The sequence below is a fragment of the Mus pahari genome, chromosome 4 (genome assembly GCF_900095145.1).
Source record: "Mus pahari chromosome 4, PAHARI_EIJ_v1.1, whole genome shotgun sequence".
NCBI classification, from domain to species: domain Eukaryota; kingdom Metazoa; phylum Chordata; class Mammalia; order Rodentia; family Muridae; genus Mus; species Mus pahari.
In genome coordinates, this window is record NC_034593.1 from 66,662,375 (window position 1) to 66,687,273 (window position 24,899).

The following is a 24,899-nucleotide window of genomic DNA, read 5'->3' on the forward strand; positions in this document are numbered from 1 at the left end:
TGACCTAGCTCTTCTTGTTTGGTGTCCTAGAAGGAATTGGAAGTATTAGGCTGGTCATCTTCTAACTATGACCTACAGGGTAACTTTGAGCATTAGCATCAAGATGGTGCAGAAGAAAGCATCTGAAGCAGTCTATTTGTTTCATCATAATCTGGGCTCACAGAATACGTATTTGCCTCTACTAGTAATATGCTGTTAGGGACCAATTACAACTCTTTGTGGGTTAAATGTAAGGGCAGGTGAAATAATTTTCCTGCCAAAGCGACCCCTGACCATCAACACCTTTTCCACAGCTAAACTCTGGACATAAAAACATACTAGTTAGATGTCCCTGCCAAATGGAAGCAATAAAAATTAAATATCTGAGCTGAGGATATAGCTCATGGGTAGGATATGGTAAGAGGTACAATGCGCTAGGTTCAATCTCTAACATCACAGAGGAATTACTAAGAATTATCAGATCTCTAAGGAAAATATTACAAATGTTCATAATGTAATGGACCCAGATCCTAGTGATGGGAATACTCTAGGAAGTTAAGAATTTTGTTTGCTCTTTCTTTTGTTTTGTTTTTGAAAAAAAATCACTGCTTATAACAATAATAACACAAAGGAATTATTTCAAATATGAGGCTCTTTTGAGGAGTCCAAGTTTGGGAATAAAGAAAAAATAGAATTTCTAACTCTTATCTGTACAGGTTAGGACACTGAAGCCCAAGAGAATCGAGGTGACAAGCCAAGAAACATGATGTTAAAGAGTGAAGAATGTCTCCTGAATAGCAAGCTGTCAGAAGGGTCACCTGCAACAAAAGAAGGCAGAAGAAACTTGATTTTTTCTTTTTTCTTTTTCTTTTCTTTTCTTTTTTTTCTTTTTTTAACCTCTTATACTGCAGATTTAGAGATGATCACATGTGCACTTGTGGTGGTGTGAGGAAAAGATGTATACAGGAGAACATGCTCTGAGCAAGCAAAGATATTAAGGCAGAAAACCACATCCTCTCCAAATGCAGGAAGCCAGTCTCAAGCTGGCCCATTCTTCTACTTCCCTCAGAGGGTAAATTTCTATGCTCAGGGGCCACGCTGTGAGAACTTATTTTATTTTAAGAAGTTTAAAGTAAAGAATTATGATGATACCAACATTGAGTTTTCTCTATGTCTTCATGGATTTCCAGGTGCTTACCTAATTCAGGAGAATTTTATAAACTTGTCCCCTAAAATTAGTTACTCCTTATTTGACTTCCTGCTTCCTGATGCCTGACATCACAGATACCGCTAAAAATCTTCCCTAAAGTCTAATAGAAGTCAGTTTCAGGATGTCCATGGGAATACTCACAACTAAATGAATATTTTGTCTCAAAGACAGAAACAATATATGATTTAAATAAAAATGCATTATATAGTAGATGTTTATAAGGTGCATTATTTTAATGATATTTAACATATGGCGATATACCTTTCCAAAACCTGAAGTTTTCAGAAAGTTTTATGACACTGAAAATTACTCCATATTCATTTATTTAATGCCAGGTGCATATTTATTTAATGAAAGAGGTATATATTTCAGATGCAGTCAACATGCTTTAACTACTGAATCCACTACGATTGAAAGGGGAGATGGAGAGAGCTAATCTGGGAAATAAATTGCCAACAGTGCTTCCAGGTCAGAGTCAAACAGGGACTATGTGACTTGGACACACACCAAAAAGTTGTCTCTCTTCCTTAGCAGCTAAAATTCTCTCTTTTTAAGGCAAATAACACAGTAGTAAAGAGAATGAAGTTAAACAACAACAACAAAATCAATCTTCCATATAACATAGTAGAGAACTGAAGATAAAAGCGTTTAGCAAATTTTATTGAAGAAAAGCAAATGTATTTTGTTTTCAAAAACATGTTCTTGAACTTAAAATTAGCTTCACCTAATTACAGCACCTCAATTATTAAAGCTTCTCTGATTTCCTAATTGTTGTTTTTATTAAGACCATTCATTTCATGATTTCACCTCAGCTTCCTACTGTTTTTGCCCCCTGTTTACTGCCTGTCAGCAACCAGCAAGAGCCCCTCTGTCCTCACAGGTCAGACCTTGTTAGTTTTGTTCACAGTTATACCTAGGGCCCAGAACAGTGCCCGGAGGCTGGTGTGAGCTTCATTAATATTTGGGAAATTAATAAATGAAATCCCAGACCAGACTGAAATATAGAACCTGAAAGAGGATTAGGATTCCAGTAATACAGGCAAAATAGGAAACATAACATTTCTTAATGAAAGAACTCTATTCTCAACTGAACCCTATTCTTGCTGAAAGTGAAAAGTGTATTTCTTTTTTTTTTTTTTTTTTTGGATGTTTATGGATGTGATGATGTGCATGTATAAGCATGAGTTTTATATGTATGTATCTTTATGGTATATGTCCACATGTATGTGTGTACCTGTCCATGTACTAGAGTTCAAAGGAGGCTGTCAGGTATCCTGTTTTATCACTCTTCAGTTTATTCCACTGAGTCAAGGTCTGTCATGAAATGTGAGCTTGGCTGGTGACCATCAAGCCCCAGTGATGATCCTGTATCCATCCTCCACAGTGATAGAGCAGTCACACAGTCACAAAGTCACACAGTCACAAAGTAGTAACACAGTCACACAGTCATATAGTCACACAGTAACACAGTCTCAAAGAAGAAACACAGTCACACAGTCACATAGTCACACAACCACACAGTAACACAGTAACACAGTAACACAGTAACACAGTCACACAGTCACACAGTCACACAGTAATACAGTCACACAATGGTAGGTAATACAGTAACACCCTGAGCTTTTCCTGTGGGGTCTGGGATCTGCAGTCAGTTCCTCAGGCTGAGTATCAAAATCATCATGAGGGTTATTTTTATCAAAACACAGTTCAGAAGCAAACACAAGAAAAGCTCTCTACTTCCCCTTCATTTACCTTAAAGAAGAAAGTACATTTAAAGAAGGAACCTTATTCTCTTGCCACCAGGATAACAGTTGTTGATAACAGAAGACAGCTTTAAACATGTCTAGACTAGTGACGGCATCACGGATATCTGGATAACACACTTTACCAGTTGGCCTTTATGTACTATTTACCTACCCTCCTACATAATGCCAGCTCTTATAGACTCAAGTCTGTGCCTTTCAATTTCCCCCAAACTTAACTGTCCTTTCTCAAAGATGCTATGTATAAGTTATCATTCAAATCATAAGCTTGAAATTTATTAATTTCCCCATAGACTTCTTCTATATATGCATAAAACATATGTTAATATACATGTTTATTTTCTCTTATTACTCTACTTTTGTTACAGGAAGTACCAAGTAAAAACTATGTAGGTCAAAAAGAAATTGATTTTCCCTTTCTACAAAGAGTTTGTTTTCTAGAGAAGACAGTTATGAATCCACATTTATCCACTATTATTATTTTCATGCCATTGACTAATTTCTAGAAGTTCATTGAGTCATACATTCCACTGGGAAGCAAGGTAATAGTATTTCCTAGATTTTGGCTATAGTTAGCATAATGTACTTAGATTGCCTACTTCATTGCCTGACACATAATTAGGGTCCAATGTGGGTAGCTATTATTATTAAGTTCTCTATCAAAATAGTCATGACAAACAATTGTAAGATTTTTTCCAACATTATCATAAAAATGGTAAAAACTGTAAAGCCTCTGAGGTTTTATTGAAATCTAGCAATGTTTGATTTCTATTAAGGTTCAGATATTAGATCTGAGAGCCTAAGACTAACCTAGTTAGTCTCATTGTTAACTTGACACACCCAGGAAGAAGGAATCTATGTAAAGAATTGCTTCAGTCAGGTTTCTGAGACAGTTTCTGGATTGCTCCTTGATATAGCAGAGCCCAACCCACAGTAAGCAGTGCTGTCTCCACAGCAGAGAGGCCTGGAGTGTATAAGGAGGCTTGCTGAGAAAGCAGTGTTCCTTTATGGTTTCTTGTTCCTGCCTTTATTTCCCTCAATGAGTTTCCGTATTCCTTAGCACAGTGTTTTATCACAGTAACATATAAGCAAATGAGAACAGGAATCACACTTCTCAAAACTTTTAGCAATTATGAAAATGATGGGTTTTTTTTATAATATTTCCATGTTTTTGTGTCATTGTCCTTTATTTGTATTCACTATCTCACTACCTTCCTTCCTGTTCTGATTCTCTCTCTTTAACCTGAGTCATGGGAAATTATTCACCTAGGTCACCTAGTGCAAGGCAAACACTTTACCAACTGGACTATCAGCCCCTATCAAATAAATCTGATATCAAATTATCTTAGAACTTTTGAACCATGTAGGATTATGTTTTATATATCAGAGACCTTTAGAAAAGCAAAAAAAAAGGAATTTATATCTGTCTTTACTTATTTTATAGGCATGAATTTAATCAGATATGTTAGAAATTTTCAGAATGATGACATTCCATCCATCAATCATTTTCCAAGGAGTGTCTTATGTTCCAAGACCATCAATTTCATTCACAGTGAATCTAAATCTCTTCCTTTCATTGTTTGAATGTCAGGATCTGTCACCTTTCCCATGAACAAAATTGATGCTAGAAAAAAGAAAAAAAAATACTTTAGAAATTTCTGTAGGAAAAGATAATGATTTTCTTCATGATTTAACAATCCTCTGTGCATTGTTTCTATACTTAAAGTCTGATGTCACGACCCTTACCTTTGCTGAAAACACTTTGAGCATTATTAATCATTTTGGTAGTTTGAGAAGTGAGTAAAACCCTACAACAGTTTGTCATGGAAATGGCCTTAGTCTTGTTTTCCAAGAGAGCTTTTCTAAACATAGAGCCCAGCCAGGCAATCACAGCATAATAAAATGGTGATGAGCACAGTGCAGCTTCAAGTCTGAAGAACTGGCAGTCATCTTCTTTATGCACAGAATTCGAGCCTCAATGTTAACAGTGCAGTTCCCCAGACTTCCTTTAGTGCTGAATCAAAGCATACTTCACTGCTACAGACAATATTTTCATATTGCTAGTACTTTCAAGTGCTCACCAAAATGATATAGCATTGAACACAAATGCAAACACCTGGTTCCAGGCATTCGATGATTGGCAGTGATGTGGAACAAAGACCAAGAGGACAGACCAGGAATTAATGATGCGTCAAACCTATTCACCTTGCCTTTCACCTGGGAAAGGGAAATTGCTGAGGGTCAGTGACAGAGGCTGCCATAAACCTCTTAATTGCAGGTGTAATGAAGGTTAATTTTGAAAGTGGCAAAATAAATTTTGTTTAAGTTAAGCTAATTAAAGCAGTTAGATATATTTGAAATAACAACAGGAAAGGCCCATGCTTAGTTAACTCCTTACCATTCAATCAAGTGACAGACACATGAATTTGCAGAGTGGAAAGGGCTGAATGGGCAGGATGGATATATAGGATGTATTAGAGAGAGGAAAGGAAAAGAAGAAATATGGTAATTGTGTAATAATCTCAAAAGAGGGATACAGATGCAGTCTTAAGGGAGCCAGTAACATGGATAGAGACACAGTCTTCAAATGATGTTTTTTTCTTTTATTTTTCTTCAAAATCCCAAAATTATGTCAGGAACAAGAAAGAAAATAGAACACGCAGTTTTTCTGATAGATGAGGATGTACCTTTCCCAGGATGACTAATTCATTTAGCCCTAGCTGGAAGGAAGCACCAGTCTTTGGGTTTTCATAATCCTCTAGCAGAAAATACCTCTCAGAAACTGGAAGTGATGAAAGTAGCGTTTATATGTTGAAAATATCATTTAGAATTTGAATGCTGCCCTGTCCAACATTTCACAAAAGCTCTTGGCCCCAGGGTTTTCTATCTTTGCATTTCATCACAGAGATGAAATGTGCTTTGAGTGGGGTCTTCATATGTCCACCACTCTGGACACTGCTGAGTTGTGGGAGTTAGTGAAATGTCCCTTGATCAAAAGAGCAGCAGATGAAAAAGAACAAGAGCCAATACCATGTATGTTTTTTCTCCTTATATATGTGTCCACCACACTTAAGTGAAATGTTCACTCCAGCTCTCCATCACATGGAAGCAATTCATAGCTCCTACCATTAAAATCCACAACATTACCATATAGCCAGATTGCAAGATTTAGTCATTAATACTATTCAAGCTGATTCATCCTTAGTTCAAGTCCAGAATTCTAAATGCAATCATTTTTTGTGGGGACTACTGTGGGCTTGAAAGCTATGACTCACTACTTCCTCAAATATGGCACACTTCATATAGAGTCTTCAATAATTTTCATCTGGAAACTCTATAGTGCTGATATACACCCTCAGTTTAGGAAAACAAGTGAGTTATTTATCTCTTATAACTTTAACAGCTGCAGATAAATATACTACAATGTATAAACCCCTTAGAATGAAAATCCACATAACATACAGAGTTTTGCCAGAGGAGTATTTGATAAAAAATAAAAGTATAAATCCAGGTAAATATTGGTCATATAAACCTAAAGTAATCTGTCTCCATACTTCAAAAATGTCAACAAATATACTTTCTGTAAAACTTAAAGCCACTTGCTGATCTGCCAAGTCAACATCTCATTGCTATATGGAGTTCCTTTATGGGAGAGGAAAATAAACAGATCACAAGCGGTATACTGCTTTGAGAAAATATGCCTTCATGATTTTTAAAGACTTTTAAAAATATTTTCTTTATATGCATTAGTGTTTGCTGCATGTGTGTCTGTGCACTCTCTCTGTGTGTGAGTGTGTGTGTGAGCCAGAAAAAGCGTGTGGTTGTGCCTGGAATTAGATTTAAAGACAATTGTGAGCTGCTAGCATGTGTGTATTGAGTGAACTGAACCCAGTTCGTCTACAAGAACACCAACGGCTTATTGTCAGGAAATAATCTCTTCAGCCCTGTTCTAAGTTTTATGTCAACCTTGTAAATGAGGGAGGGCATTTATATTAAGCAATATTTTAAAGGAATAACCCTACATCAGGAAGCTTCATTACAATAATGATCATAGAAATTGTCGCTAAGGGTCTAATTGCTAAACATTATCACAAATGAATGAGTAGATGGATTATTTTAGGTTTGAAATTTTCACTGCTGCAATACAGGATGAAATTACATGGCCTTAGAGCAAATCATCAATTTAGGAAATAAAATCAAACATGATGATGCTAGATGTCATTTACCTATATGCTTGTGTCCAGGGTAGACTCACTCAGTGTTTCTGTATTCCATACTCAATAATTCTATACACTAATTATAAAATGATAGATATTAGATAGCTTAAGATGGATCCATCAAATAGCATACTCAGAATATGTTTTAATCCTGAAACATTCACTACTGGAACTGAATTATTTTTTAAATACGATCTCAATAATTTTAAATCTGTTCCAAAACTCTAACAACAATATTTTTGAAAAGGCCTGCTGTCATTAGTGTTATAGAGTTAGAAAAAAAAATGACTAGTGTATTCCTATCCTAAGGTTAGTGTACCAAATTCAAAACCTCTAGTTAACAAATTCACATTCTCAGATTAACCACACCTCTTTTCCTTCAACCATGTTTACAGAATCTTTTCAATTATTTGTCCTCTATTACTATTTGTGTTTGATGATTTATTTGTAATAAATCTTGCTTAATACTAGGCAAGATGTTATAAGTCTTATATAGTTTTGAAAATATTCCTATTTTAAAGTATGAAATGGTTAAGTATAACTTAGTAGAGTGGAGCAACATGAATTGACTTGTTAATTGTACTGGGATGTGAATGGAGGTCTGATCCCATGACCACAGTTTCAATGTACATGGCTGTTGAATTGTCTTCAAGGCTTCTTACCACATTCTGACTAAAGTGAAGTACTCTTGTCTCCCCTGTGTTTTGTGACTCTCATAGGACAGACACTGTTATTGTTGTTGTAATCCTAGGGATACCCTAAAGATGGCTTCCCCAGGGTTTTCACACTCTGGCAGTTCTTTTCATAAGAGCAAGTGTTGACAATCTATCACAACAACCTGGATTTCTGTATTCTGACATTGTGTCAAATGACCATGCATTCTGTCATTACTTCTGTATCCTATTTTATACCTCTCTGAATCTTGTTTGGGGAAGCAAAGTAATGTTTAGCCCCACTCTCATTCTCGAAAGCTCCATGAGTCATTATTCTCAGATCTCCACAATTCCCAATATCCTCTCCCATTGTGCCATCATGTCAAGCTAAGGTCACTTTTTCCTCCACCTATTTTTAACTGTATGGTGCTAGCAAAGCTATACTTTCTGTCTCTGCAGTTCTCAATCTTTATTAATCAAATGTCTAACTGCTGGGGGTGATGTTATCTCAATACATGGAGCAGCTTTGCCAGAAGCCATATTCCCACTACCTTATTTCAGACTCCCATCATATCTTATAATAGCACACCTGATGTACAAAGTGCATTTAGCAAATGCCTATTGAAAGAAAGTATGACTTTATATATGTGTGTGACAACTGAGAGCTTAATTTAAGCACTACTTGCAAAGAAATTTTAAAAGGAGGTACCTGCTCGGTTGTGCTTCAAAATAAACAGAAATGGATGATTTGCTATAAATTGAGTTTGAGTCAAACTCATGATCGCAGGAATGTTTATGCCTATGGGGGAAAAAAGCAGCTATTTAGATGTTTACACAAATTAGACCTATAAAGGAAATATATTACCATTTCATAGACAAAGCAATTTGATGTAATGTATCTTAAACACAAAGAAATTTGTAATTAATTCTAAACCACCATGAACAGGATTAAATGTTCAACTATTCATGGATTCATTCTGATTTCACATTTATGTTCAGTGAAGAAGAACACCAAATAGTAGATTCAATTTAGTAAAAGCAATAAAAAACGTCATATTCTCAATAGAAATTTTCTGTCCACTCTTTACATTACATGATCTGTTCTTAAAATGCTTCATTTTCTAATTCCTTTCCAGACACGTTTGCACTTCATTGATGTACTGCAGGCTGTGAGAATCTCCTCTGAGTTTAAAACTACTTATTTTGTGACTACACTGCAAGAATTAGTCTGTGAGCCTAGAGTTTGGTATATATATATATATATATATATATATATATATATATATATATATATATGAAATTTTTATTATAAAACTAGGAGCAGATATTTGCTTTCTTACAATAACTTATTACGATGAGCCAAAATATTTCAGCTTATGTAGAGTTTGTCCATGACGTGGGAAATTTCAGTGGTCAGACAGTGTTTTCTAGATTAAACATTTTACTTACAGCTATCTCAGGTTCTCTTCAACTTAGTTCTGACTCATTGGATCAGAGTAAGACCTGAGAATGGCAATTTCTGTGTAGTTCCAGTGTCATGCCCTTCTAGTCCCCATAGTGCATTTCTTGTCTCACAGTAAACTGAATCTTAGTCTCAATGGTCCTGTAAAATTTAGTTCAGACCCATGGAAAATTTATATATATATATATATATATATAAATTATATATATATATATTCAAAATGGAGAAACAGTGAAATAGTAAAATATAATCTTACTAAAATGACATGAATGATACTCTTCTCTTATAGAGAATAGTCATGACAATTCCACCCAAAGCACCAGTGGATAAAAGTTCACATCTAAACTACTGAGAAAAATCAAAAATGTACTTCCATTTCCACCTTCAGTTATTATTTTTTTGTTCCTCCTTGTTCTTGAACAACACCAGAGCACATCCTTCAAAGTCAGGTTCTCGGGCTATTCTGAGGCAGGATTCATCGGGATATCTGCTGACCCCTGTTACCATCTCCTAACGAGATGGAGAATTCTAGCTTTACAATGAAAGGCAGTGTAATGTAATGGCTTTGAGCTTAAATCCAGGGAACCTGATATCAGTTCAAACTCAGTCAATTAACAGCATGACCCCAGGCAAGCAACTGTATATCTCTGGGGCTTTTCCTCCACTAATATAATTAGAGAATTGTTCAGTAACTGATGAGAATTCATTCAGTATATATATTGCAAAATTCAATGATTTTTTTTGTGCTCATGAGCATTAACCTCATATGAAAATATAGTTCTGGTTTATCTAAGGTTTGAAAGAGTCCATGCCATGTAATCTGTGTTTCTTGAGCATAGTAATGCAACTTTCTTCAAGAAATGACAGAATGATAAAGATAGCCCAGTGTGTCCCACCTAAATGTCAAATTCATGGTACTATGCAGCACTATGAATTAATAAGGAAATTATTAATAGATATAATTGATAGTATTTTTCAATAATACCCTTTAAATGATGAACATTTTAAAGCATTAAAATCCAAGTTATTTTGGAAGGTTAAAGCAGACGTATAAAGAAATGATGCATCCTTTTTATTATTATTATTATTTCTGGTTGATTTCAAAGATTTCCATCAGTTGCCTTTGCAAGTATTATTTACACACAGCAAACATGTCATTCAAAATACTCTTTATTTAATGAAGTGCAGTAGAGAGGTTATCCTTAACCTTGAGTGTACTCACAAGCCACCTAGTGAGTTCAGAGAGCTAGAGTCTGACAGAGCAGGTCTGGAATGAGACTTGTAATTCCTTTTTAAAGAAGTTCCTATGTAAAGCTTTTGCTGCCAGTCTCCACACTGCACATGCAGTATTAAAGGCATGGTGCAAGTCACAAGTCATTGCTTGCTCTACCTAGATGTATATTGAGAACACTTAAGATGACTTAAGAAAATCTTAGAGCTTGAATCTCCTCTACAGAAACACAGATTCAATTATTTTAAAGCTCTGTCTGGGTACAGATTTGTTAAAAAGAAAAAAAAAATCCCAAGTGACTCTAATAGACAGTTAAGTATTTGAACTACCACTGAGATAATAACAATGAAATTTAAAAAGGTGATCACTAAGTCAATTTAATTAAGAGTAATATTAAAGAGGACAGTGATACTGAGCTCTCTTAACCAGGAAGATTCCATAGTCGAGTCCTGACATTTTCTCCCAAGAGCCCATGTGCTATTTAGGAGTATGTCTAATCTGCAGATAAGAAAATGGCAATAGTTGAAGGTCAGTTATCAATCAAATCCTTTTCTTTTGCATTGTGTTCAAAGGAAGAGATGGATGTACAAATACACATGCACCATCTTCTTCCATTGTAGATGCAGAGACAAGAGGAAAAGAGAGGCCAGAAGGTGCAGAGCACCCAGTCTCCATGCGGCTCACCCCCCTTCCTCCAAGAGCTCGTTTGCCTTACCTGTGGATGCTGCAGCTTCGCTTCCGTCTTCATTTATCTCAAAGAAAACTTTCTGCATGACTTTGGAGACATATACTTCAGATGATTCTGATGGAAACATGAAGGATTCTTTGACAGTTAAAATCAAAGTCTTCGCTATTAGGTCCGCAAAAATTATGTGTTCAAATACACAGGAGCAGTCATTGAACAAAATAACTCTCCAATTTAGTCAGTTTTCTGGAGATAAAGATACCTAGGCTTCACTATAATACTTATGAAATAGATATACAAATAGGAAAAGTTTGCTCTGACATGAAAGGTATAACCCTCAAATCAGGTACCCCACTGCAAGGAAGACTTGAATGGACGTGGGGGGTTCCCATTTCACTTTGATCTAGAGAAATAATGAAAGAGCAACCTCAAAGTCAGCTTGTCTTTTAAATTGTATATTCAGTCTGATTCTATGTTAAAACAAAATTTACTTTCCTTCAAGAATAGTTAGGTCATAAAAGTCTAAAACACCTTTGTGCCATATTTCAGAGAAATCATTTCAGAGCTGTGCACTTTAAAACCCCAACAAATGTTTTAATGTAAGACAGTATCTTGCAGTATTTGCTCCGTTACGCCTGAGTGTTGAGGGGTCCTCTCCTGCCCACTGGCAGAACTGACATGAAATGCTTCTGGCAGAGTGGTCTGTAAAGTTAATCTTGAAAAGTGAAGTTCTATCTATGCATCGTAGCAAGTCAGCTTTGCAGCACCAGATATAGCTAGTTTCTCCACAGTCATTACACGCTTGCTTTAGAAACTGTCTGGTGCATAGGTGGCACTCAAGCCAATCAGTGGACATGAGTGAGCTCAGTAGCAGAAAGCTGTAACATGGAGAAAGGAGAAGCTACAGTTTTAGTGTGGATTTTCAAAATACCAGATAGCCACTCTGGGTGAGACACCTAACCAAATTCTCAAATAGTTCCCTGGAGTAAGATAGGATTCACAAATAAAGCAGAAGGTTAGTGATCTAATAGTCTGTGCAGGTTAGGCAGGGGTGAAATTTTTCACCCAGATTTGCAATGAAACTATTCCAAATGACTCCTATATCATTAGGGTCATCTACATGGTCTTATACATATAGGTGTTACTACCTATAAGTTTTGTCAGTTAGGAAAAGAATGACACCTGAAACACTAGCTTAGAACAATGAACATGTGTTCTATAGACTCATTGCTATCTCTGTCTTTGTTGTAATCCTTTTCCTTTAAATTTACATGAAGAGGTAAATCTATAATTTCTAAATTAAGGAATCTACAATGCTTCTAGTTTTTTATATACATTCAAGTATTTGTTGTTTTATTTTAAGTGTGTGTGTGTGTGTGTGTGTGTGTGTGTGTGTGTGTGTGTTAAACCGAGTGCAGGTGCTGGTGGAAAGAGGCCAGAAGAGAGGGTGTCAGATCATCTGAAGCTAGAATTGCAGGCAGCTTTGTTTGTTTATTTGTTTGTTTGTTCATTTTTGTGAGTTGCCTGATGTGAGTGCTAGGAACCATACTCAGGTCTTCTGCAAAAGCAGTAAGGACTCTTAATTACTAACCTATTATTCCATATGCTAGATGAACAGGTGGCCTACACAAAGTTACGTAGATTAGAAAGTTGGGACTCTTAAAAAATTAAGGCATTGCTGAACATAGCATAGTAAGAGTCTAATTTGAAACCCAAAATTTCAAAGATATAAAATATAAATACTCAGAATTATTGAATTTTATCAGTATAAATATCTATTTCCTATAGATGTCCCATAACCACTAATGTTAGACTAGTTTACATTACATTTTGGAAAAATTTTAATTGTACAAAAATAGGTAAGTGTAGCAAGTATTGTGACTTAGAGAAGTATCATTTCAAAAGGCTAGTGTGTTAGTAAGAAATAGATGCAAAAAGATGGTGGCCATTGTCACTTCAAGGCATCCCAGCCCTAATCCCTCCTTTCTCCCTTTCTTTGGTTCTTCTCTGCAAGGAGATGAAATGAGCTCCTCCTGCAGCCATTTCTCTGGCCCAAACCCAGGCAGCCAAACCACCATGGACTGAATCCTCTGATCCAAGAGCTAAAATAAATCTTTCTCTTTTGCTTGTTTATATGAGCATTTGGTCACTGCCCTGAAAAGTAGTACTACAGCACACAATTACTTATGCTGATAATCCCAGGTTTAGTGTTGAATTTGGCGGATCTGTATCAGTCAATGAGGAAGAACCAAATGGTTAAGATAATTAAAATAACTAGACCAAGAAGGGGGGAAAAAAAAGGAAACAGAAAATTATAGACACTTATTCTCTACAAGCAGTTACTCTTTTGCACAAATTTCTTTATGAAGCATTGTGAAAGTGTTTTCATAAATCATCTTGGAAAAGGTCTATGGAAACTACACATTGCTGGAGATTGAACAGTGAGTAGCTGTTTAAATGCCTAAGGTATATTGAGTCAGATTCCTAAGGCCAGAAATACGTTTAAGGAGAAGCGCTTGGTTATTATATGTTGGGGAGGTGGCTATGGTTCAGAGCACCCAAAGACAGCATTTTATCTAAGTGTTTGATGTTGACTATTAAGGTTGGTACTATAGCAATTGGCAAGAAGTCAGATCCAATTGTCTCCAGGGAAACAAGTAGCTATTCATGTGGAAAGGTGATAAAGACCTTGTGTGGCCCTTATGCACTTCCTTCACTCAGAGACCTACTCCATTCCACCCCTGTTCCTAAAGGATTGTTGAGTGAGTAAATTGATGAATACTTCCTCAAAGTCTACATATTTTCATAAAAGTCCAAAAAGACTTTCTACTATATGTTATATGGTGATATACAATAGGCTGGCAGGCTTATATCACTATGCCCTGTATAGAACAGAGAAGACTGAATTTTTAAAAGTGTATTTGGTGTGTATGCCACTATTTATTTCTTTTATATAGTTATTTACATTTCAGTTATGAATTTTGGTCAAGGAAAGAAGAATGAAATGAATATCTGGCATATCTATGGAGGTAAGGAACTCAAAAAGGCACTAGTCCCTAGCTGCATGTTAGCATGAACAATCCACCTCTATTTGCCATCCTCAATTTACATCCTCTGCATGTAGCTTTGTATGCTTTAATATTACCAAGTTGCCTTTGAAAACTAGTCGTCCACCTGGGTTTTGTTTCTTAACTGGCAGATAAAGTGCATAATAATAAGAGGTTCAGCCTTTGTATGACATTTATTCACTATGCATATGATTACTGGGACTGAGGGCTCTCTCATGTTCAGATCAGTCTGCTAACATAATTCCAAGAAAACAAGTCAACATGACAATATAAAAATTACCCATCAGTAGCGTACCTGTTATTCCAGAAAGGTCACAGCCACCACTAAATATCTCAGTTACATTTAAAGAATATAATGCTTCTTTGAGGTCTAATTTTTGTTCTATTTTAAATCTGTTTCAAAAAAAGATAAAGAAAAAAATACTAAAACACTGTGCACATTTTCTAGGGGAAAAAAAATTTGTTAGATGAGTGACTTGGAAAAGCTTATACTGTGAATATTTGGCTTTCACCAGACCAATTTCATTTCCTTATATCTCAAGTCATTTTAATCTGGTTCCATTAGTTGGTTCCAAATGGCTAATAACTTGCTTCCTAAATATAATGTTGATGGAGATGATGAATGGGATAATTTTAAAATAAAAATTACCCAACAAAACAGTTCTATCTAAATTTCCTGTTTAACATCTTTATACAAAATATGAGATTTTCTTCTCCAATTTTATGTACTCAAGATGTTCTAACAAATATGTATCACGGCAGATACTGTAACACTATGAGCAAGATTCAGCAGTCAACAAATCGGGAGGGAACTTGTTGCAAGAGAGGCATTTATAACTCAGGATCCTTCCTATTTGCTGCAATTCTCTTCTATTGTCTTAACATGGAAATATTATGTGCATAAAATGTTGGAAGGGAATGAGGTAAAATAAATACAATTTATCAGGTCAGGGGTGATAACCGAACAGTCCTTTTAATAGCAGGCCATAAGTTAAGACTCAAGCATCCAGCTTACCTGAGTTCCTCATTTATGAAAAAAGAACTAAACAGAAATTCTCATAGATCCCCTTGGGTATAGATCTTCCGTGACTCCAAAATAACTGAATATCATGGTATTAGTTGAGGCTTGGTCCATTGCTATGTATTGTAATGCTAAATTCTGTACCCTTTTGCAAGCTTTTGTTAGGCAAACCTTGTTCCTTGATTTAAAACAATTGATTAAATAAAATTGACTACAAACAATTACTAGAGGGATTAGAGGCAGGTGGGTTTTGAGTTACCAGGTTGAGGAGAAGAGGGGAAAGAAGAAGACCAGGAGGAGAGAGAGAGAGAGAGAGAGAGAGAGAGAGAGAGAGAGAGAGAGAGATGAAGAAGCCACATAAGGGAACATGGAACATTAGCATGTGGCCAGGAGAAACAGTAAGTATCTAGGAAGGAAGCCAGGCCAGAAGTTAGAAGATAAAACTAGGTGTTACCTCCCCTACCCCAGTAACTGTCAAAGCCAAATTAAAGAACCATAGATTGAGTCTATTTCTTTTTAAGCTAATCAGAAATAATTTTAAATTGGTCTACTCCAGGTATCATATAAATAGAAAGGGGCAAAGAATTAGTACATTTTTATTTCATAGATGCTTAGAGAATTTTTCTTTTAAGTTCTAAAAGATATCATAAGCTTTTTAAAAACAGGGAAAAGGAAATTGTTACAAAGTTGATGTCTAGGCTCAGTGTCAAGTACAAGAGCTATGATTTAAACTCAGGTCCACATGGGTCAGAGCTAATGTGCTGACTCTGTCTTCTAGTCAAAATAGAATTCCAAACCATGCTCTTGATCAGTATATACAGTGTGAGTCATTAGTCGTCACAGCTGTGTTTCGTCTCTCATCTACCTTCATCTAAACAAAAATTATCGAAAGAAAAAATTAGCTAAAAGTAAAAGAGTGAGCAACAAAATGCTGGTTAGATAAATAGTACATTAACTAACCATAAAATAATATACATTTTTTAAAAGGATGCACATGGCTCCCTTAAATAAGCAAATATCTGTTTCCTACATCAGTGACATTCCCCAGGACTCCTACCTCAAGAGGAGTCCCTGTACCCTGAGAGACACTTGTCTCAAGTGCACAGCTGGAGAGGACCCTGGAACTTACACCTAAATAAAGTCGGTGGCTACAAATATGATGATAAATCAGTTTAATTCAATCACAATTTTTGTTTTGTTTTGTTTTTCAAGACAGGGTTTCTCTGTGTAGCCCTGGCTGTCCTGGAACTCACTCTGTAGACCAGGCTGGCCTCGAACTCAGAAATTCACTTGCCTCTGCTCTCCCAAGTGCTGGGATTAAAGGCATGTGCCACCACGCCCGGCGTTCAATCACAAATTGAATTGATGAGTATTGATTAAATTTCTTCACTGTAATGTGAGAGCTCACAAAATAGTATGCATTTTGGAATATGCTAGATGCTTCAACTCCTGAGTAACTGGGATTGTGGGGAATGTGAAAACTAAAAATCTTGCTAGTGAAAATAGCTCATTTTATGCTACTATTTTCAACTTCTTAGTAATTTCTTCCTGGGGAAAAATTAAGTATGATTGTTTTAAAAGTATTCCCTGAATAGCAGTAAAGGTGNAAACTATATGTTCTAATATACCTACTATTTTTAGATTAATAGCCCAGCAATTTCAGGATAATGACAAGAATACTGAAGACTTATTACAATGTCTGATAATGTGTAATTATCACTAGAAAGTCATTTAAATAATAGCCCTGCTCATAGAATAGTCCAGTGAAACCTACAGCAATAGAAATGCATTCAGCCATTTGATAAAAGCATAATCTAAGGCCAATATCTAATTATCCATAATTATTGCAGCCATGAATAAGGGGGATGAAGTGATACTTCCTTGGTTAGGCACTTAATATAGACCACAGTTTTAATGTTTACAAAATTCCTAGGAAGTCAGCATTATCATTATCATTGATATACAAGAAAGGAATTGTAAGAAAGTTGATTTCCAAGCTCAAGGTCATGATAAGTACAAGAGCTATGATTTAAACTCAGGTCCATTTGGGTCAAAGCTAATGTGCTGACTCTGTCTGCTAATCAAAATATTCTAAACTATGGTCTTGATTAATATTATACAGTGTGAGTCATTATTCATCACAGCCATGATTCATCTCCCATCTAACTTCATCTAAATTAAAATTATCAAAAGACTAGCAAAAAGTAAAAGAGTATGCAAGAAAATGTTGGCTATATAAATATAAATTAAATAAACACAAAATAAAATACTTTGCATATGAAACATTGTTCATTTGCTTTACACATGGAATTTGCTCCCAATTCTAAGCATTGAGTTGAAATAGGTCTCTCACAGGGAAAAGCTTCAGAACATGAAAGAAAAATCTGAATTTCTGTGCCTAGATGCTTAGGCCAGTCATGGTTTTCAGTTACTACTGTGGATTTGTCTCATTAGTTCCCTCTCCTATATACTGAGTGTTCTCATTAAATGGAGAAAAATTAAAACCTCTTGATGTCTTCCTCTGAGTCCCTGTCTCATTATCTTGAAGTCCCATTGAGTATACAATAGACTTTAGCTAACCCTGGATTATTTAAAGATGAAAGTAGCCAAACCAAATCTATAAAAATACGGCATTAGTATTGAAATGTAAATTCAAAGACTAGGAGATGTTTCATGGAATAAAATGCTTGCTTCGCCAACATGAGAACACAGGTTTGGATTCACAGGATACATATAAAGGCTTCCATGAAAAAGGATGTGTTTATAATTCCGTCATTCCTATGGCAAAAGAAAAGGCAGATACAAGTAACAAAATAGCTACCTTGCCATAAACATATTCAAATAACAAGGTGCAAAGAGAGAAGGGACACCTGACCTTGTCTTCTAAGCTCTACACACAAATATTTACATTTATTGGCCTAGACATGTCACACAGACATACTATATGCACTTATATGTAATCCTATAGAAAAGTAAGGTTCTGTGTAGGTAAGATTTACTAACATATTCCTCTCTTTATATGTATGAGATACTTGCTCACTTTTACCTATACACATAACATAAACACCTTTTTCTTGATGCTTTTTATATACAGGAATCTGACTCACTGTAGGCATATGTTAGACTCTCCAACCTAATAAAATCTATTTTCTAATATAGGCAAAGGTTCTCATATTACATGTAGACAAAATATTATGAACTCTTGCTGGTATCCAAATGTATGCCAATATTTTGAGTTAGTTTTTGGTATTTTATAGACAACAAAAGCTACCTCTCTTCACCTACTGTCATTCTTACAGGCTTTGATTCTCAACTCATTCTATGTCAAAGAGTGAAGAGGAGGTTGTACAAACAAGAGGTCTAATCAGGATCAGTCTCATGTTCCTTCCTTCTGTTGTCTCTTGCATATAAACAGTATCCTGGTTGCTTGGCATTGATCAAACTATGTTACAAAAAAGGCATTTAATTTTCCAACAATACAGGATGTAGAATAGTGGGTGTTATGCAGGACCTGACTTACTCTGGTAACTCCAAGGACTAATGGACTCTACCAGAAGGTAAAAAGAGGCAAGGGCAGAGTCCAGGCACAGGTCTGTGTTGCTCTTATAACAACTTGAGTTTTTAGTTTTAATGCAAAATTACAAGAGAGTGAAGTTCTGCTGTTTATATCAGCTAGCTTGTTCTTTGCTTCTTTTTCATAGTAACTTGGAAACTTGATGACACTGATTAAATTGTTCACTAGATACTCACTTAGCAGTTTACAAATCACTAGGAACTCATTTGGGTATAACAGAAGCACAGCACTAGACAATACACTTAAACATAGTGTTACAGACCTGCAGTGCAGCACAACAGAGCCTGGGGATCTGATGCTAGCCTGGGCTACAAAGTGACTTCAGAATGAGCATTGGTTACACATAGATACTCTTCAGAGAAGGGACAGAGATGGATGAAACAAAGTCATCAGTCAACATAAAACTATTTATTCAGCCTATATAATGTACTTACTTGTTCATATATAAAACATATTTTTGAAAAAAATAAGTTAATTTGAGGAAAATGAACTTCAGAACTTTGAATTCATGACTTAGTTCATAGGAGTAGAGATCAGATCTGGGGAAAGTGAAGGGAACTTATAAGAAGCAGATGTACTCGAGGATATTAGAGAGTGGGGATTAGATCTAGGAGGAGTGAAGAGAAATACTGAGCAGAGACTATGTTCAAATTATAGTGTATGACTATGAGATTCTCAATTAATAAACTGTTATATTAAAATATATGAAGGAGTACTAACACAGATTAGAATGTAAACGGTGCTATTTTGGTACTCCATTACCTCTGAAGGCTCTTTTATCTCACAGAAGCACAGTAATATGTATAACTACTGCTTCTTAGGATTACAATTCTTTGTCATTTCAGTCGAGTGTTAATTTCCTAAAACTGGCCAGAGGATTCTGTTCCTAATTCACAGATCAGTAACACGGAAGATGACCCACCGAGGGAGGCTGACTTCCACTTCCTCTTCATGCAGCTCGGAGAACCATCTCTGGATGTGCTGAGCAGTAACTCGTTTTTCCACTTCTTCGATGTTCGTGTCTTCTGTGGGAAGAATGATGACTAAACTAAACTCATCAGCCTTATAAGGCAATTCCAAAACTTGACATGTCATGGTTGACTCGGAAAAATAACCTGCAACAAAGGAAATTCATTAGATTTGTTTGTCAGTTATCGGAGCCATTATTTAAAATATATAGTTTCACTCCTCCATTGCTGGCGGGGATTGCAAGCTTGTTCAACCACTCTGGAAATCAGTCTGGCGGTTCCTCAGAAAATTAGACATAGTACTACCGGAGGATCCTGCTATACCTCTTCTGGGCATATACCCAGAAGATCTTCCAACTGGTAATAAGGACACTTGCTCCACTATGTTCATAGCAGCCTTATTTATAATAGCCAGAAGCTGGAAAGAACCCAGATGTCCCTCAATAGAGGAATGGATACAGAAACTGTGGTACATTTACACAATGGAGTACTACTCAGCCATTAAAAACAATGAATTTATGAAATTCTTGGGCAAATGGATGTATTTGGAGGATATCATCCTTAGTGAGGTAACCCAATCACAAAAGAAGTCACTAGATATGTACTCACTGATAAGCGGATATTAGCCCAGAAACTTGGAATATCCAAGACACATTATGGAAAACAGAAGAAAATCAAGAAGGATGACCATTTGTGGATACTTCATTCCTCCTTAGAATAAGGAACATAACTCTCATGAAAGGTTATAGGTACAGAGACAAAATTTAGAGCTAAGATGAAAGGATGGACTATCCAGAGAGTACCCCATTCGGGAGTCCATCCCATCATCAGCCACCAAACCTAGATACTAATGCTCATGCCAGCAAGATACTGCTGAAGGGACCCTGATATTGCGGCCTCTTGTGAGGCTATGCCAGTACCTGGTCAACACCGAAATGGATGCTCACAGCCAGCTACTGGATGGAACACAGGGTCCCCAATGGAGGAACTAGAGAAAGTACCCAAGTACCTGAAGGGGGCTGCAACCCTGTAGGTGGAACAACAACAGGAACTAACCAGTACCCCCGGGGTTTGTGTTTCTGGCTGCATATGTAGCAGAAGATGACCTAATCGGCCATCAGTGGGAATAGAGGCTCCTTGGTCTTCCAAACTCTATATGACCTAGCACAAGGCAAGGCCTGGGCCAAGTAGTGGGAGTGGGTGGGTAGGGGAACAGAGGTGGGGGGAGGGGTATGGGAAACTTTCGGGATAGCATTTGAAATGTAAATAAAGAAAATAATAATAAAAAAGAAAAAAAATGCTTTATTTTGATTATGATTTCCCCTCCCCCAACTCCTCACAGACCCTTCTCACCAAATGTCATATTCTTTCTCTTTTTAATAATAATAATTGCAATTATTAATAATAATAACCTACAAGACAAAAATCAAAACAAACAATAGACTAATAAGACAAAAAATCCAAAATTAAACAAAAAGTCTCCCCACAAAATAAGCATTGAGTTACTTTTGCATTAGCCCACTATTCTTGGGCTTGGGACCCACTTTGGAGTGTGGCTGATATACCTAGTGACTCTCCGATAGAGAACAATCATGTTTCCTTTTTACCAGGATCTATATTGCAAACAGCTTCTTGGTTTAAAAAAAAAAAAAAAAAAAAAAAAAAGTAAGGAGTAAGGAGAAAAAAAAAATAAAATAAAATAAAATATATAGTTTCTCACATTACCATATTGTGCTCGCAACAGAGCCTTCATCATTGGAACCTTGACTGTAGAGCCATCGTTCTTACTAAAATCTATCATCTCTGTGTCTTCTTTTCTGAATTTCTGTTTCCAATCCCCCTTAAAATAAATGGCATTTACCAGGACCAGACGAGTCAAGGGGCCAAATTCTTCCTCTGAAAACATATTTTTAATTTTTCCTATATAGATGATTGAGAACAAAGTAGAGAGGAAAACATAAGTAGAAATGCAATGCAACTTGCTAAAACTGACCAAAGCAAAAACATTTTGCACAGACCTGTTTTCAGTGGTGTATCATATTATCTAGCTTTGGCAACTGTAAGAGCAGAAGGGAATACTGCTAAAAATTGCACTAAGAATTAGGCATAAACAGAAATGCCAGGAAATCAGAAATGAGTGTGTTCTAGGAAAAAGTGAATGGAGCTAGTCATAAACTCTCTGGTGAGATCATATCGTTAAACTGTTGTTCAGACAAGAAGAGAATTATAATGTGTCTTTCTGCATATTTATTGGTATTATTTAGACCAAAGGTATAGGTTGCGCATGGGGACAAGCAGATTCAGGTCAGAGATACAACCAAACTTACTACTCTTGTGCCTGCAGTCAATGACCCGTGCTTTACTTAATTTTGAGCCTCAAAAAACCCCATCTATTCTCTTATTTCTTTGTACAGTAAGCAATTCTTTGTTCATATTGCTATTATTTTCTTTTTCACATCTCTATAAATTCTTCTGGCAACCACTACATCACAATCTCAATGAATACCTCTCTGTGTTTGAGCATGCTTATAAAGATTTAAGTAGCAACTCATATAATCATAAATTTATTCAGCATAATCATAATAAAAGTCTATTAAGGCCCAGTATATGCTTATTATGTGACATATGTTGTTACTAAAGTTTCAAATATCCAAAATATTTTAATAGTGTCCTAAATTTCAAAGGGAATCTACGGTTACTATGTTCTAAACTTTGATCTCAAGTCTAAACTGACCTTAACCTTTATTTAATAACTTTTTAATTTTTCCCACTTTGGGTTTAATGGTTATGTTACTATATTTATAAGATTGTTAGCATTATTTTTAAACATTAACATAATCAGCTAAAATATTTACAGTAAACTTGGGAAAGTGACATTTGGAATTGACATATCTAATATATTACTGGACAAAGATAAGCTTCCTGTTTTCGTACCTGAAAAAAAAATCAATGCTTGAACAAAAGTTATTGCTGAAATTCTCCCATTAAGAAAGGGAAGGTGTTTGGAAATTAGTACAGGATCAATATACTTTTCAAAGTCATTCAGAGTTTCGTTGGGTTGTATAGTCTACTGTTAATTTAAATGACAATGAGGTGAAATGGAAGATTCCATCTCTTTGATCCACAGTGCAATGGGAAAACATTCAGCCACTCTTTACTTTAAGATATTAAAAGCTATGAATCCAAAAGGAAATAACAGTTTTATGAAAATGGGAAACATTACCATCTGTTTTGCTTTCTACCCAGGTGCTTATTGCCTGGGCAGAAGTCTTTGCATCCAGAAAATCCACCAGTTTTGTAGCACTCTGAAAAAACTCCTTGTTGCTATGGAGATACGTTTCCTTCACAATGAATCCTTCTTGAAGGTAGAGGGCACTGGCAAGATTAAATGTAAATTCCTGCTTCTTCTTTGAGATGGCTGAAAAAAGTGACTTCAGCACAGAAAAGTCCTCTCCTACAAAATAATTATAACATATACTCACATATTGAGCAACACAAAAGCAATAGCTTCTTGGCTCTGACACGTGTTTTGATTTATGTCACCAATTTTTCATGCTGAGACATAGATAACCATGGAAAGTCACTATAAAGATTTTGAACATTTGCCTCCTATCGAATATGGATTTTCCAGAAAAATCAATGTTTATACTGAACAAAAAGTGACCATGTAAATTTAATTTTTTCAGGAACAAAATTATGAATTCATGTATACTGAAGGAAAGCCCCGCTTTCTAATGACATTTCAATCATTTCATAGCAGGAAATTTTCATTTAAGACTCTTCTTTGCAAAGAAAACACTAAAGGGTATTGGTGGAGGTATGACACCAGTGCAGTTTTTCAATAGTATTTTTCTTTCAGCTTCAAGAAAACATTGTTCTTTGCTGGAGAACTGCATCTGTTCAGGTTTCAAGGTTTACAACATAAGCCCTATAATCATCTCTAGATTTTTATAAAAATCTGAAGTTCCAGTTTGTTCAAATTCAGAAATTAATGTATTTTGGTTATCTGCAGGAACATTAAAAGGCTTTAACACATTCCAACTATAGCTACTAGGTAGAGTCAATTTAAGTCATTACCACCAGCAGATTATTATCTTATCATAGCACTGTGCATGGCTCTAAGAGTTGTCTACTCTAATAGTTTCTTCTATATATACAATGGGAAATATACAATTGTCATTTTCAAATGTTACAAGCATTTTATGTACTTCTGAGTTAATCCTAGAACTGAGTCATCAAGCCAGAAACAGTTTCAGATAGCAGATTATTTCTAGGCTTCATTACATTTTCAGAAAAACAGAACCACATCAACAACAACAACAAACCTGAAATGCCAGTTCTTACCATTAAAAGATACTCATTGAATAGAGTTATTGAGAGAGCTGGGAAGATGGCTCACTCAGTCAAGTGCCTGCTGGACAAGAGAAAGGACTTAAGTCCAATCACCACATAAAAGCCAGGGAGGGCATTTCATGCCTGCAATCCCAGCACTGGGTAGATAGAGACAGGGAACAGACCAGTGCCTGGGGTTTACTGTCCATTCAATGTATTCAAATAGGTGAGCCTAGGTTCCGTGTGGGAAGCTATGTTAAATAAGGTTGACAGCAACAGAGGAAGTGACCTGACATAGACCTCTGACCTCAAGCACAGGCACAACCATATGAAAACAGTGAGAGAAATGTACACACACACACACACACACACACACAAATATAAGTACTACTAAAAATTTCTTTGTAGATATGTAATGAAGATAAAGCACGAGAGAGTACACAGCCTTTAATTATAATGCACTCTTTGCGTGATTAATGGGTCTAACACAGGGGAGCTGCCTCCTCATGCTTTGCATCTTGCTTAGCTGGCAGCAAGCTATGCTTTGGTCCTGACACCTTCCTGGTCTGGAGTTTTTGAATGTGCATCGTCTGCACATCTAAATAGAAAGGCATGCAAGAACTATTGCATTATCTTTGAAAGTTTGGATTTTCTTTCTTTCTTTCTTTCTTTCTTTCTTTCTTTCTTTCTTTCTTTCTTTCTTTCTTCCTTCCTTCCTTCCTTCCTTCCTTCCTTC

The 24,899-nt window shown here is 36.0% G+C and overlaps 1 protein-coding gene across 1 annotated transcript in view; it reads right to left on the minus strand.

The window, feature by feature from the left end:
- Positions 1-4,362: 4,362 nt before the first annotated feature.
- Positions 4,363-24,899, minus strand: part of Serpini2 (serpin family I member 2) — a 28,168-nt gene continuing 7,631 nt past the window's right edge. Inside the window, exons 3-9 of the mRNA XM_021196853.1 lie at positions 23,055-23,285; positions 21,557-21,751; positions 19,786-19,978; positions 14,564-14,661; positions 11,231-11,317; positions 8,532-8,621; positions 4,363-4,576 (exon numbers count right to left, since the gene is read on the minus strand). Coding sequence (XP_021052512.1) covers positions 4,500-4,576; positions 8,532-8,621; positions 11,231-11,317; positions 14,564-14,661; positions 19,786-19,978; positions 21,557-21,751; positions 23,055-23,285 — 971 coding nt within the window. The 3' untranslated portion in view covers positions 4,363-4,499. The remainder of the gene's footprint in view (positions 4,577-8,531; positions 8,622-11,230; positions 11,318-14,563; positions 14,662-19,785; positions 19,979-21,556; positions 21,752-23,054; positions 23,286-24,899) is intronic.